Source organism: Podarcis muralis, chromosome 1, assembly GCF_964188315.1.
Source record: "Podarcis muralis chromosome 1, rPodMur119.hap1.1, whole genome shotgun sequence".
NCBI lineage: Eukaryota > Metazoa > Chordata > Lepidosauria > Squamata > Lacertidae > Podarcis > Podarcis muralis.
Window position 1 is genome coordinate 42,518,036 of NC_135655.1, and position 15,253 is coordinate 42,533,288.

At 42.8% G+C, this 15,253-nt stretch overlaps 1 protein-coding gene across 1 annotated transcript; it reads right to left on the bottom strand.

The window, feature by feature from the left end:
- Positions 1 to 5,958: 5,958 nt before the first annotated feature.
- Positions 5,959 to 14,959, bottom strand: CCDC32 (coiled-coil domain containing 32). Its single transcript, XM_028722738.2, has 4 exons — positions 14,804 to 14,959; positions 11,268 to 11,523; positions 9,243 to 9,399; positions 5,959 to 8,103 (listed from the first exon to the last, which is right to left on the bottom strand). The coding sequence occupies exons 2-4, from the start codon at positions 11,509 to 11,511 to the stop codon at positions 7,962 to 7,964; spliced, it is 543 nt and encodes a 180-aa protein (XP_028578571.2). The 5' UTR covers positions 11,512 to 11,523; positions 14,804 to 14,959; the 3' UTR covers positions 5,959 to 7,961.
- Positions 14,960 to 15,253: the final 294 nt, after the last annotated feature.

The window sequence follows — 15,253 nt, forward strand, 5'->3', positions numbered from 1 at the left end:
ATGACACAAAACAGTCTCTCCTAAAACCATAATTTAAATTGGAGTCTGGAGACTCCAAGTGTGTTCTTCAACATAATTATTCCATATTTGTGTAATTGGCTATTCATGGTGAATCAGGTGTTGGACTAAGTCTTGCTGTCTGAATTTCACTGTCAGATACATCTTGTGCGCTAACTTCCTTTGTTGCCTTTGGAGAAAAACAAGTGGGTCCTGCAACAAAATGTTGCAGCATGGGCTACCTGTGTTCATTGTTCTAATAAGACAGCCATGTCCTCCTCCAGGATCATCCTTTCCAAGCCCTGCTTAAAATGACCATGCTGTATGATTCAGATTCCCTCTATGGTGTCAATATGTGAATAAATCATACTTCTTAAAGCTCCAACAGTCAGTGTCACACCTTCAATTCTCTAAAGGAGCACAAACCCTGGGTGAGCACCTTGAAACCCCTCGAATCTTGCTACCACTGGGCAGAGAGTGAGGATGGCGCCCAACTTTTTTAACATGTTTACTCAGAAGTAAGTCACATTGAGTTCAATGGGACCAACTCCCAGGACAGTATGTATAGAATTGCATCCCAGCTCTCCAGTTGAATTTGATGGAGTATGCGCAGCTTGTGGATCTAACATATAGAATAAGAGAACAAGAAGAACATTCCTTTAAAGAAGATTGGAAAATGTTTATTGAATATATGGGAGGGGGGGTTGTGTACACTTGAAAACGTTGGCAGCATTAAGATAAATTCAACAGTGTAAATAAGTTTTGATGGAAGTAATAATCGAATACTGAATGGTTTAGTTGATATAAAATATGCCGGGATTTATGCTATGCAAAATGAACCATTGAAAGAGAAGAAAGGAAGTCATTGATATGTTAATAAATGAATATTCTAAATTGTAAAATAGAAAATTTAATTAAAATTATATTTATATATGTATATATAGAGAGAGAGAATTTGGTGGAGTCTAACAGTGTCCAATCTGCATTTGAATTACTTTTTTCAGTCATGTTCCTTGAGTACAATACATTAATGTCCAAAACAGAAGACCAGGAAGAGGAAGTTGAACAATCTTTTCTAAAAATAATATAACAGATTCCTCAAATTATTCCAGGAACAATCTCAATGTTCTTTCATCTCCCTACCTCCACACCAAATTAACATACAAAGAGATGGCAGATAAACTATACAAAAATAAAACAGAGTCAAAATCAAAACATGCCTTTCAATTAAATATGTAATTTGTGTGGTCTTTAGAAGTCAGTGGTTACCATGGCAATCCATATCCTTTAAAAGCACTCAGCACTGCAAATCTCTTCCTTCATACAGTAATGTTGTGGAAGGAAACTCAGGCTTTATAAGTCTATGCTGCTTTGGAAATGCCAATTTTTATAGTAGTGAAAGAAAATGCAAAAGATAAACACTGTTATTTCACAAAGCAGCTATAATTTCATTGAATAGGGAAAAGAAAAGGAACAGATTCTGTTTTTCTGCAGATTTCATTTGTAGGCAAAGCATGTCTCCATCATCACCAATGAGGTGACAATAGGTATTAAATAGAAATATGAGGTCCCAGAAGACTGGCAAATGTTGTCCCCATCTTCAAAAGAGGGGGGGGGGGCCCAGATAACTACCGAATGGATACCAGGAAAGGTCTTAGACAAAGGCTTTAGATTACAGTCCTGTACCCACTTACCTGTGAGTAAGCTCCATTGAACTCATTGTGCCTTACATCTCAGTAGACATGTATAGGATTGTGCTATTACATCTCTGTCATTGAAAAAAATGAGAACTAAATGTACTAGAGTTTAGCAACAATCTGCTCTAAGTTTTTTAGTTATATATTTCTGGTTGCTACACATAATTCACCCCCTGAGCCTTCAGGGGGAAAGCTGGCAGAAAATGCAAATAAAGAGATAAATTCGTCACATGGCCCCTTTGCATTCAGGAAAGATCCACAGGAACACTTTATGAAAAATGCAGTGGAAGAAGCAGGTTTCTAATACCTAAACATAAAATACCATAAAGTGGCATTTATGCTCATTAACCTCAGTGGAAATTCTTAAATCTACAAGAGGGAGTGCAAATATGATCAGACAGGAGATAACATTCAAATACAGCATTCTACATTACCAGTACCAGGCAATGCTGTAATTACATTCTTACCCATTTTTAGAAGATCCTATCTAATTTTCTTTTTCTCACTGATGCATACTTTTCCTTGAGGAAGTGCAGGAGGTAATTGAGTAACAATATGTTTGACCCTTTTGATGCTTTTGAATTATGGTGATGGAGGAGACTCTTGAGAGTCCCATGGACTGCAAGAAGATCAAACCTATCCATTCTTCAGGAAATCAGCCCTGAGCGCTCACTGGAAGGACAGATCCTGAAGATGAGACTCCAATACTTTGGCCACCTCATGAGAAGAGAAGACTCCCTGGAAAAGACCCTGATGTTGGGAAAGATGGAGGGCACAAGAAGGGGACGACAGAGGATGAGATGGTTGGACAGTGTTATCGAAGCTACGAACATGAGTTTGACTAAACTGTGGGAGGCAGTGGAAGACAGGAGTGCCTGGCGTGCTCTGGTCCATGGGGTCACGAAGAGTCGGACACGACTAAACAATAACATGTTTGGCCCAGTGTAGGACCTCTTGTTAGGATACTGAATTTGGACATTCATCTTGAGGTAGCCTACTCACCTCCATCTTTAAGCATTTACCTAGGTTCACCCACCAAATGAATACAGTTTCAGATGAACATCTGGGACATAGACGAATACCTGCTCTAAACAAAGAAATGGGTCTGCCAGGATGGTGAAGACATGGCAAGGCTGAAAAGACCTATTCCTACTTTATCTGGGAGTTGGCCCCATTAAACTTAATGGAATTTACTTCTGAGTAGGCATTACAATGTTGGCGTTTCTCTGCTGTGCAGCCCTGAGTAGCTTACCACGAGGTGTACCAACACAGAGATCCAGAAGCCTTCAGTTCCAAGTCTCAGTAGATCCAGTAGTTTGCTATGTCGCTGCAGTATGAAATATGGAGCAGGCCATAACAAGGAAGGGAAAGGCCCATCTCCCTCATCCTCCAATGCCTCCAAGATGGGAACCTGAAGGAATCCATTGTTGGAGTCTCCAATAATACTGTGTGGCTGTGTTTTTGTATCTATGCATGTGTGTGCATACACACACACACACACACAGAGAGAGAGAGAGAGAGAGAGAGAGAGAGAGAGAGTTATTAATGGATATAATTTGCCATTAGATTTCAGTAAAAATTCCTCATTCCATTTTGTTCTAGTATTCGAATTATAGGATTGGATAGGGTCTTCATAACCTAGAACAGTGGTTCCCAATTGGTGGTCCGTAGACAAAAACTACCATCGAGATACCTCGGTTCTTGAACTTAATCCGTTCTGGAAGTCCACTTGACTTCTGAAATGTTCGAAAACCAAGTTGCGGCTTCTGATTGGTGCAGGTGCCCCAGAAAATAATAGCCGACAACCACCCGAAAAACGTTCGAAAGCTGGAATACTTACTTCCGGGTTTTCAGCGTTTGGGAACCAAGGCGTTTGAGTACCAAGGCGTTTGAGAACCAAGGTACCACTGTACATATAATAAATAAAATATGATAGATTCTAAATCACGTGTGCACTTTACCTTTCAAGCCACAATAAGGAAATTCTGACGAGATCTAGTGGTGAATTATATCCAGTAATAACGTTATGGGGGTGCACACACACACACACGTACAGGAATATTAAGAAACAAAAACAGAGCAACAAAATATCATTGGAGTAGCATTGGAGTAACAATAGATCCCATCTCCACTTCAAGCAGACATTTGGATGGCCAGATGTTAAGGATGTTCTTTTAGCTCTTGACTTCCTCCAGTGAGGGGTGTGGGGGCAGGAAATCAGAGCATCCTCAGTATGTGTCTGTCCAGCCTCGAAGACCTCCGCCAGCATGGGGAAAAGCCCACCATCCTGGCTCCATTGTCAAGCAGCTCTTACTTGCAGACTTTTCTTTTAATATTCCACCAATCTCTTCCTCCCTGCCCACTGGCCTGCTGCGGGACGGATAGATCGCTCATGGAAGATATCTAAGCTGATCACATGCTTTTGAAATTGGGCAGGCATAATGAGATACAAGGAGGCGTGCTGCCTTTGTGTTCCGCTTCTGGCCCTCCTTGAAACATCTGGCTGAATCCAGGTGACATTAAAAGGTACAAAATCATGTATATTATATATTTATGCAAAAATATATATAGGGGTTTCATTTTCACCCTCTGCATGCTGCACCAGTGAGGCTGAGTTATTGGTTACTGGGGCCAGATGTCAGACAACAATGTTGAAGGCCATGTTAGGCGTGTATGTTCTCTGGGAGGAAGCAAGACCTGCTTTTCTCAGGCAAAGTGTTCCTCAAGAGGTATCAGAAGGAAATGTTTGAAAATTGATGAACGACTATTACAGATAGATTAAAGAGGATTTACTCCACTCAACTATTTTGAGGACAGGTTATAACAATGTATAAAAGCCATAGCAGAAATTGGTAACTGAACAGGCGATGTGTAGGGAGAAGGGTTGAGTGTATTTTGAAATGATAGTTGGGAAAGTGATTTTATTGGGACCAGCAAAGAGGGGAGATCTGTGGGTGGGTGAGAAGTCAGCTTTTAAATTTGTATTGCATTTGTATTCATTTGGTGACAATTTGTTAAAAATTATGGAAAATCAATAAAAAATATTGGCAAAATCAACACAGAGGAAATGGAAAAGTGTTTTAATTGATGCCTCTTCAGAGTCTAGGGCAATTGCTGTGATTAGCACTAACAGTACATTTTAAAATAGAAACAATATGATGTCACACCCACACACCCAGGAGTAGTTTGACCTGCCAGGATAGCAATTGCTCCATGGATTTGTCATTTAGCAGGAAATAATATTAACTGTGTAATGAACCTAGGGTTTGTGCCCATACACTGCATCATGCACAGAGACCTAGTTCTGCTTCTCTTGTCTCCTGCTAAACAGGGAACACAAGCCTGGTTCACATGACATGGTCAACCAAATGGTGGCTTATGGAGACCATACAATCGTCCAGGCTTCCAGAGATGGGCTTGCAGGTGCTCTGCCCCAATTCTTTTTGCTCCCATACTGAGCTTAGCTGAAGTTTGGCTTAGCATGCTATCCTAAGCAGGATAAGTTCTCCCTTCTAACCAGGAACATAAAGGTAAAGGGACCCCTGACCATTAGGTCTAGTCATGACTGACTCTGGGGTTGCGGCGCTCATCTCGCTTTATTGGCCGAGGGAGCCGGCGTACAGCTTCCGGGTCATGTGGCCAGCATGACTAAGCCGCTTCTGGCGAACCAGAGCAGCACACGGAAATGCCACTTACCTTTCCGCCGGAGCGGTACCTATTGATCTACTTGCACTTTGATGTGCTTTAGAACTGCTAGGCTGGCAGGGGCAGGGACAGAGCAAAGGGAGCTCACCCCGTCGCAGGGATTCGAACCACTGACCTTCTGATCGGCAAGTCCTAAGAAGGCAGGCAGGCAGGTAGACTTGGAGGAATCTGAGGTTGGTGGGGCAGTACCACATTTTCCCTAATGGACCAGCCTCCACTGGTTCTTGCTGTTCCCTAGTTTAAATTTGCCTGTTCCTAATTCTTCCCACTTAACTGTTCCCTCTTGCTACTTCTTTCTCAGGTCCTGGTGTCTCCTTTTCATAGAATTATAGGACTGTAGAGTTGCAAGGGACCCTGAGGATTATCGAGTCTGACTCTTTGCAACGCAGGAATTTCAACTAAAGCATCCATGACAGATGGAAATCCAACCTCCAAGGAAGGAGGGCCCTGTCCTTTTAATTCACTGGGAAAGGGTGTGCGTGTGTTCCTAACTCCTCTACACTCTGTATAGAGCCTAATGCACTGACGACACTAAATAAAGACAGCAAACTTTAAAAGCCTCAGTTCTGAAATCGCATGTTCTTCTATCACAACACAAAAAAATGTGAAGAGCCACAAAGGTACATCACTTATACAACAGGCAAATATGTTTTGATGGATCAAGACAGAAGTCAGTGAAACTCAATTTTGAAAAGGCATATTAACTACACAAATAGACAACCTAGAGACTATCCCACCAATGTGACAGCACTATATGCAGTTCATCATCCATAACATATCAGAGCAGAAAAACTCAGAGGGAATTGAAACATAAAATGATGGGAAATAATAAAATGTAAACTTCCCCAATTTTGAGATGTTTTGTCTAACAAATTTCCGGATTGTTTCAGCAAAACTGCAGTTTTGGAGAGGAGGCAACACCAGCACACATTTCCAAATACTTCATAAACACATATACCTACTTGCATACTTTAACCATGCTATGCTAATTTTTTTCCAGGTTCGGTATTTCCTATTTTGCCATCTTGGCTTGCCAGCAGTGCCAAACCCAATTCAGCTATTGCTTTGTTACCTTTTTTCAAAAAAGCACTCTGAGACCAGTGAAGTCACTATATGGCCATTCAGACATAACACATCACCAATGGCAAAAAAAATATTCAAACCGAGTTTGCTTTCAATGATATCACCATGCAATCAGATCCGGTTGTCTGCATTATTGCAACTGCACTGTTTGCAAGAAGCAAAAAGTCAATGAGGGAAAAATGGCACAAAAGCAGCAACTGGCCTGGGCTGCTACATATGTTGAAAGGTATCAGGGAAGGGAGCAGTGAATTGCTATGGATGGCCATGGAGTGAGGGAACGTAATGAAAATGATGTCAAGGGCATGACATGTGGCTGGAGCACAAACATTTTCACCTCCTTTTGCATGCACTGACACACACAAAACACACACAAGTGAATATGCCACAGGGAGTAAAAAGGTTAATGTAATACACCCTCCTTTTCCAGCTCACCGCTGATTTCATACTTGGTCTTATTTATGCCATCTAAATTCCTACAGTTTTAATTCCATATTGTTTCGGAATACATTTTTCTTTTCTTCTTGCAGCAAGGGAAACCGAGAGTGAAGAAGAAAGCATGGATATTCTATTAGCTGGAAAAGATGCTTGGGGAAATCAGATCTCATGAATGGCAAAGCAAAGTAGCTCCATTCCAGAACAGTTTTAAATCCAGAGTTTTAAGAAAATAACTACATGAAGTGCTACACTTTCAATTCAAGACCTGCTTGCTTGCAAGGACAAAGACAACATTTTTAACAAAAAGAGTGTGGGTTTTTTCCAGTAGAAGACGCTTCATCTCTATAAGACTGAAACTGAATGTAAAATGTAGTGGTGTGTATTTTATCCCCCCATTTTTTTCTTCTTCCTAAAACCAAAAGCAAAGGTTGCCAAGATCACTCAAAACTGCACCGGCAGTTGCTTTTCACTTCACAGAGGAAAAGATACAGGCACGCTTGGGCTTAGAAAAAAAAGTTGGGGAAAGAGATACACACGAGTTTCAGTCTTAGAAGTCATACATTTGGGGATTATATGCTGTGAGGAAAGGAATGTTTCCACGTACTGAAATTTGAGAGTACAATGTTTCTGCACAGTCCATTGCAGTGCGAGGTGACGAATTGTCTGAAATAATGCAGTTTACAGGATCCATGTGCATGCAAGTCCTCCAAAAAGAACACAACAAAAAACCTCTGGGAATGATGCAGACCCAAAGAGACGAGACCATAAAGGAGAAGAGCGAAGCAAATGGATGAACTCTTCACTCCCATGCCTGACTCCAGTCCATCTCATTATCCAAGGATTATATCCACTGCCTTTTATGTTCAGTCATCTTAGTAGATTCTTACATATGACTAGATTTAAATCTGCAACTTCAAAGCCACTGAAATTTAAGAAGTACAGTGGGAAGTGTGGTCTACTATCACCAAGCACTGGCACTTCCTTCCTCTTGCTGCTTTAAAAGAAACTGCACCAGCCCCCGGACTGGAGGCAAAGGTCAACATTTCACTGTTCTACAGCCATCATCAGTTCTTCTTCTGTCTCTTGCTTCTCTATACGAGCCTCGAGCGGAATCAAATACTGCACTTCCTCGGTGCTGACAGCCACTTTCTCAGGCTGTAGCCAGCGCTTCAAGTGTTCCAGAGTGCTGAGAGAAAGCAGAAAGGGCAGGGAACAGTAAAGAAAGAAGGCAAAAGGGCAGGACCAGCCCCCACCCCATCCCCACTAATCATTTCAACTATTTTCTACCTAAATGTAATGGAAGGAACTTTTGACTGTCAGATTGGAGAGGCCCAAATTCAAATCCCACTCAGCCCTGAAGTTGGGTGACCCTGGGCCATTCACTCTCTCAGTCCAAGCTACCCCACATCTTAGAAAAGGTTTGGGTTTGGGCTAAACTCCAACGGTTTAGGGAATTCTGTGACAAGCAGCTATTGAGGAACACCTATCAGTTCAGCACACGTCCTCTCCAGAGAGGGCACACTGCAGATAGGCGAGTCCCTTGTTCCCCTATGAAGAAACACCCAGAAAACTAGCACAGAGAGAAATGGCTCAGCTAGAACAGTTCTCCAATGGACTAGTTTTCTACATGAAATGAGTTTTCGACCTAGAGCAGAAACAGAAGAATACACAGATAATAGGAATTGGGGGAAAGTCTCCTCTAGGGTCAGACTAACAGGGCAATCCAAACCCAGACCAGGCAGTAAGAGGGCGTGGTAAGAGTGGTAGAGACACCACTAGATCTGCAGCCCTGTCACTCACATCAGTTGGGGCAGGAGGCAGTGCGGGGGGCAGGCAAATTGTTGCACCAGGCCATTGGCCAACAAGTGATGGCAATGGGGCTGGCTCAGGATCCAGTGGGTCTTGGTTCAGATCAGCCCATCTTCTGGGATGCCCCATTTGGGGGCTTTTGGGGGCTACTGCAGGCAGTAAATGCACCACACCTGCACATTTGGCGAGTGGAATGGAGTTCCAGGCCAGCAGAGTGATGCTGGTATCACTTTATGGGGGAGGTCTATGGGGATGCTGAGCAGAGGGATGACTCTGCCTAATCCAACCCTGCTTCCCCACAGCACAAAGGGGTTTTTCCAGTCTGCGCATGATGCAGTCTGCACATGATCAGAAAAACACCCTAGTGTGTTTTGACCTGAGCCCTGGCACTGAAAACAGGGCTGAGGGCAAACCGTGGCTTGAATTAAGAACAACCCTTACTCCAGAAATGGTGGGCACTTCGATAAGATGCACACTTCAAAAGCCGTTGCATGAATAAAAACCTCATTGAATTACCTCTCGTCAGATTCAGTTCCCTCCGTGTAAAATTCAGACTCAGACTTCTCCTGCAGAAACCTGTCCCAGCATTCTTTCTTCGCCTGAGAAAGAGTGTGCAGCATGTCTTTGGAGGTCACCTCCTGTGACAAACCCTTTATCCTCATCAATCTTCTCTCTAGAGGCGGGGAGGGGAAATCACACAAGTGTGGCCAAGGTAGAGTCAGGAATTTTCAATCCAAACCATTTCATGGGTTTTCATATGAATTGTAAACCACCATTTAAGGCGGGGTGACTAACCTGGGGCTGTCTATTGTTGCTGGACCACCAACTCCCATCACCCCTGACTATTGCCTGCGTTGTGTGGGACTAATGGGAGTTGGAATCCAACAACATCTGGGGTGGATGAGCACAGGTTCGGCTAGGGCTGGGTGATATACCGTCCAAAACTGGCTTGAAGTCCATATCGTGATATCTAGGGTTGCCATATGTCCAGGAAAACCTGGACATGTCTCCTCTTCCGGGGGCCAACATGCCCATCTGGGCAGATTTTTACATTTTAAAGGAAATGTCCAGGTTTTTTGGGTTTTTCTGGGCTTCGGCTTGGGCAGCCCAGGCTCGGGCACGAGAGGGTGGCGGCGGCCCCATGCCTGCATGCCTCTTTCTAAGGCTCAGGCTGTTCTCTTTTTTGCTCTTCAAGATATGGCAACCCTATTATAGGTTTCATAATTTTTGACCTGGCAATATATATCATAAATCATGGTGTGTGGGTGTGGGTGTGCGCTATGCAAAAAGCACAATGAGGGAAGAAGCCAGCCGTTGCCTCTACATACTTCCATCTTTATTTCAGACATCGTGATATATTGGAATATTGTGATGTTTAGCTGGTGATATAGCACAATGTTGAAAACCAGGTATTGCCCAGCCCTAGGTTGGGCACCTCTGACTGAAAGTATCCATTTTACCGCAGCGCTGTATTAGATATTTCTCTTCCATGTCCTGACTTTTGCTCATTTTAATTTTGTGAGAGAATTGGTAAAAAAGAACTAACATGCAATGCCTCACTAAACTACTTTTCCCTCCACTGCCCACTCATGTTCTCATTCCCAAACCCATAATAAAAATGGAAATCAGAAATGGTTCGGCATTAAATCTGTATCTACACTAAAATAAACAATGGAAGTACATTTCATTCTAGGTTAAGGATCACTGCTCACCCATCTGCCTAGAAATAGTATTTGAAAGGAGAGACTCAATTGAAATTTTTGGTGCACAGCACACAAGCAAGAAGTTTAATGGAAGTCTTCAAGTTCTTGTTCTGGAAATTTAGCTGCAGCAAATTCTTTTCTTCTCCCAGCAGAACGCTAGATGGATTATATTCCTCTCTCACTGCACAAAAGTTATTGGAAAGAACAATCTAATATACTCTTCAGAGTTTTATGCAGGAATAAATTAGACGAAATTGGGCAAAGGTTTTCTATCACACATTGCCTGGTTCTGTACTGACAATTATCTTGTCATTCCAGTGCTCTTAAAAATAAATTGTAGAACCTTTCTGAAGTCCTGAGAAGATCCAAAAATGTACAGGAGAGACTGAGATCAATGATTTACACAAAAAGTAACAATGGTCACAGATTGTCAAGCCATGTCCACCTATTGTGGAACAGATCCATTGTCTTTAACAGGCATAGGCAAACTCGGCCCTTCAGATGTTTTTGGGACTACAATTCCCACCATCCCTGACCACTGGTCCTGTTAGCTAGGGATCATGGGAGTTGTAGTCCCAAAACATCTGGAGGGCAGAGTTTGCCTATGCCTGGTCTTTAACATATAATTTTGGACTGAATGGATTTTTAGTCCAAAAGCCTTGATTTTCAGCTGATCAAAACACTAATACTTGCTGTTTGGGATTAAATGCATACAGATAAACAATTCCCCCCCCCGCCATGTTACAGTAATAATAATTACAATTAATAATTACTACTCTCAAAGGTTAGGTACTGATTGTAACAAATTCTCCAACTCAGCAGCTCCCTATATACTGACCTAAAGATGCCAAATAGGCATCTGAATCCTTCAGTGGTGCCCAGGGCTTCATGCTTTCTTGGAAAGTGGTGTTCATGACTTCGTTCTGTCTTTCCACATGAACGTGAGCATCTGTGAACGAATCTGCAAATGCATTGCTTGATTCATCACTCTTGTCTGGATGTGGCAGGGATGAACAGATTTCAGCCCAGAGGTCCTGGCTGGAAATCGTGACTATGGAGTCAATACTTTCAATCATTATCATGATGAGGAAATCCTGGGGAAAAAATATGTACTTTATGAACTGCATAATACATTACATACATCTTTATATTTCCTCCCTCTTCTATTCTATAAAGATGAGAAGCCATGGGATTTTCAGTTCTCCTTTAAAACAAAACCAACAAAAACAAAAACCAGAAGTCAAACTGCACAAGAAAACCGAGTGCTTGTAAAAATCCAGGCACTTAAACATTTTGGCCTAACCAGAGGCACCCTCTACAGAGATCAGCTACATCTCACTAGCTCCTAGAATGCCCAGCTGGTGCCTAATTTTTTGCAGATTTTACGCATTCCTGTTTCCATGCAAAGGATTAGGCTGTACAGAGTGGATTTTTTTGATATATATATTTTTGGAACAGTTAAGGCATCATGCTTATGTTTTAAATCTCACACTTAAAGTTACAGCTTGAAGTACTTTTCTGAAGCTGCAATTCCATACCCACTTACTTGGGAGTTAGGCCCAAGAAAGTCAATGATACATAGCTATGGGTAGACATGTGTAGGATTGCACTATAAGTGAACTTGCCTCGGTTTAGTAAAATTACTATTGCTATGCTGGAATGTCCTGCACAGAGGTTGTCCCTGTTCACCTTCCCTTTTAAAATCCTTAAAACTTTTAAAAATCTAAAACAAGACCTGTGTCCCAGGTAATAGCCTCTTCAGGTCCAATCTTCATCAGTTCCAATATACCATGTCTAGGGAAAATGTTACGAATTTGGAGGGTGGATCTGAGCAGACATAGCTGATCTGGGATGTGTCACAGACTGAAACAAAATCAACTGTGGGATGGTTTAAAATATGTATTAATGAACTGCTGTGGTTGCTTAAATTGTTGAGATATAATGAATATTCTAACGCACTGCAGGGGGTTGGCTAGATTGGGGTCCCTTCCAACGCAACAGTTCTATGACTCTAATTCTCTCAGTTAAGGCTCTAAGTTAAGTGATTGGGAAATGACTTAGAATCTTTCACCTGAATCTCAAAAGCACCATAACAGTCTTGCACACAGTGTTGGAAATGTCTTAAGAGGCATATAAATGGTTTAAATAAATAAATAAAAGTGTTTAGAGACTTGGGGTGGGTTTGGGTATCAGTTGAGAAGCATCGGTTTGTAGGGGAGGGAGGAAGTAAAAAAACAAGATTAAAGCTGGGGTATAGGAAAAGAATGGGGTTATGCTAAAGAACACTTAATGTAACAGCCTAGATGGTTGTCAAGCCAGGATATTAAACCAACTTCATACCATGAAGGAACAAAGGAAGGAATGGAAGAGCTGAGTGGAAGGGCATAAGGCTTGTTTATATATTGGTTTATCAAGCCAAGATACGATCATTCAAACTCTCCCAACATTTAGACAGAGGAATAGTTTGGACAGAGAAAAGTACATGTATTTCACCACGTATTTTTATGCGTTTGAATCCCACGGTTCATGTTGCTGTGATAGATTTTATTAGTGATTTGTATTTTAATATTGTGTAGTGGGGGTTGTGAAGAAACCCAGCTTGCTAACCTTTGTTGTCTTATAGCTACCTACCAACAAGATGACAGGAAGCTGTTTGTTCTTTAATGTAGGAAGTTACAGCGAGAGTGATGGTGGTGAAGGCACAGGATTGGGGGGGGGGGTGTCAGCAAGGTGGGAAGTCACTGAGAAAATTGCCAGTGTCTGTTTCACCATATTGAAACATAAAACCGGCACGGGCGTGTAAAAAATATCCAGGACAATTCTATCATTAGAGCCCATGATTGCTAGAAAAAGGACTACAACAAGGGAGCATAAAAACTCGGACCCTTCTAAATTAACCACATGGTTTAAATGTCTGGCCGGCCAACCAACCAACCAACCAACCAACCAACCACAAGGTTCAGGGCCAGTTCACATAAGCATCTAGGAAATAGGGGGTATTCCATAGGCAGGCCATCCGATTTGGCAAACCAATCCATCCTACATATCAATAGAAAAATCACTCTCCAAGTATGAATCTTTAGGTAGGCAGAAGAAGGAAGGTATCAGCAGGCTTGGAGGAAACTTCAAGGTGTGCAGCCATACAAAAAATATTTAGGAAAAAAATCTAAAGGGTGGGAATAACAGAAGAGGCTTTATTTAGCATTGTTATGTACTGAGTTGAATAAGATCCAAAATGCAGCACTCCGATTGGTCCTAGAACAATAGGATCCAGAATGCAGCAGTCTGATTGGTCCTAAAACAATAGGATCCAGAATACAGCAGTCTGATTGGTCCACAAGAGCCACCCAATCCAGCTCCAGGTGGAAGTGAATCCGCAACCTGATTGGCCTACAGGAGAATCCTGGAATTAGCCAATCATGTGGGGCCCATTGTGTAAATAATGTATATAAAGCAGACATTCTGGGGGAACTTCCATTCCTCCTCATCACTATGAGCTGAATAAAGTGCATGAAATCCACTCTCGACTTTGAGTATATTTCAAGCATAGACCTCAGCAAGTGTAACTGCCACATTCTGGGCAGAGTTAGAAGAAGTGATAAGTCTACACATATGCAGAAGGGGCAAACTAGGTATGTGCAAAGCAGAAATGTCTTTAAGTCGCTGCTTGTACTTCTTGCAACAGGGAAACCAAAGAAAGCCCAACAAAGACTGATCATGCTCAGTAGGCACACTTAATACCATAGGAGTGGCCAGGATTCTGCCACTGGACTTCGGACACACGACCCTCCAAGTCCACAGACCTGGGATCCGGCTGCGCACGAGATAAAAGCAATAGGACACCAGGGACAATAAGGCAAGGGGATAAAATCGTATTTCCCCACCATCAAGAAAAAGTGGGCGCTTTTGCAACCATAAATTGGGCGCCAGGACACACCTCCTGAGTCTGAATTGATTCTAGAATGAATTGATTTTAGAATGCACAGTATTTCAATTAAATGATTATGATTTTATGTAAAATGTGTTATTTTTTTACTGTTGTTAGCCGCTCTGAGCCCGGCTTCGGCTGGGGAGGGCGGGATATATATATATAATATTTATATATATATAATATTTATAATAATATTTATAATATTTATAAATATAATATTTATATATATTTATTATGTGTGTTTGTGGCGGCGATGACATTCGGAGCAATCCTGAGAGCAGCTCTTGGCATTAAGGTCAGGAGACCAAGCGCGCCTGGCGGGAGAGGCCTCTCACGGTGGTCCCCTGCCTCCCCCGGGGCCTATGGGCTCCCATGCACCCGTATCCTCCTCCCCCCCCCCCCCAGTGCCGGCGTCCCCTCCTGCGCCCCTCCTGTTCGCCTACCTGGGGCGGCTGAAGCTGCTCGGCCCCCTACGTCGCTTTCAGAGTCCACAAAGGGCAGAAGTCTCGGGAGCCAGGAAGGGCGGGGCGGGGAGCGAGGAACCCACTGTTGTCCCAAACTGGCCAATCAGGGAACAGAGCACAGCTTTCCCGCTCCCATAGGCTGCGGAGGGATACCAATCACCACCCGAAGCTTGGCAAGTAGCAAAGGAGAGGGCTGAATGGTTCGCAAACAAGACTTCCGGTTCCCCTTGACAAACTCGGGAGGTGCGGGGTAAGAACGGTGGAGAAATCAATAAGAAATAACCTCTGGAGGCAGGGCGCGGCGGGCGTGATTATTTCACAGCAGAGGAACCAGGAGGACCTGTCAGCTTTATCGCTACGTCACTGACAATTTTGCACGGACATGCCCCCCACCCCTCAGGCCCCTGAGCATGGAAGTGCCTAAACAAA

What these genes read in the sequence shown, in the direction of transcription:
- CCDC32 (XM_028722738.2), bottom strand. Translation starts at nt 11,511, where the DNA reads ATGATAATGATTGAAAGTATTGACTCCATAGTCACGATTTCCAGCCAG. An exon ending in TGCCTATTTGGCATCTTTAG is followed by an intron (nt 9,400 to 11,267) that starts GTCAGTATATAG and finishes CCCCGCCTCTAG; the next exon opens with AGAGAAGATTGATGAGGATA. An exon ending in GGAACTGAATCTGACGAGAG is followed by an intron (nt 8,104 to 9,242) that starts GTAATTCAATGA and finishes GCTTTCTCTCAG; the next exon opens with CACTCTGGAACACTTGAAGC.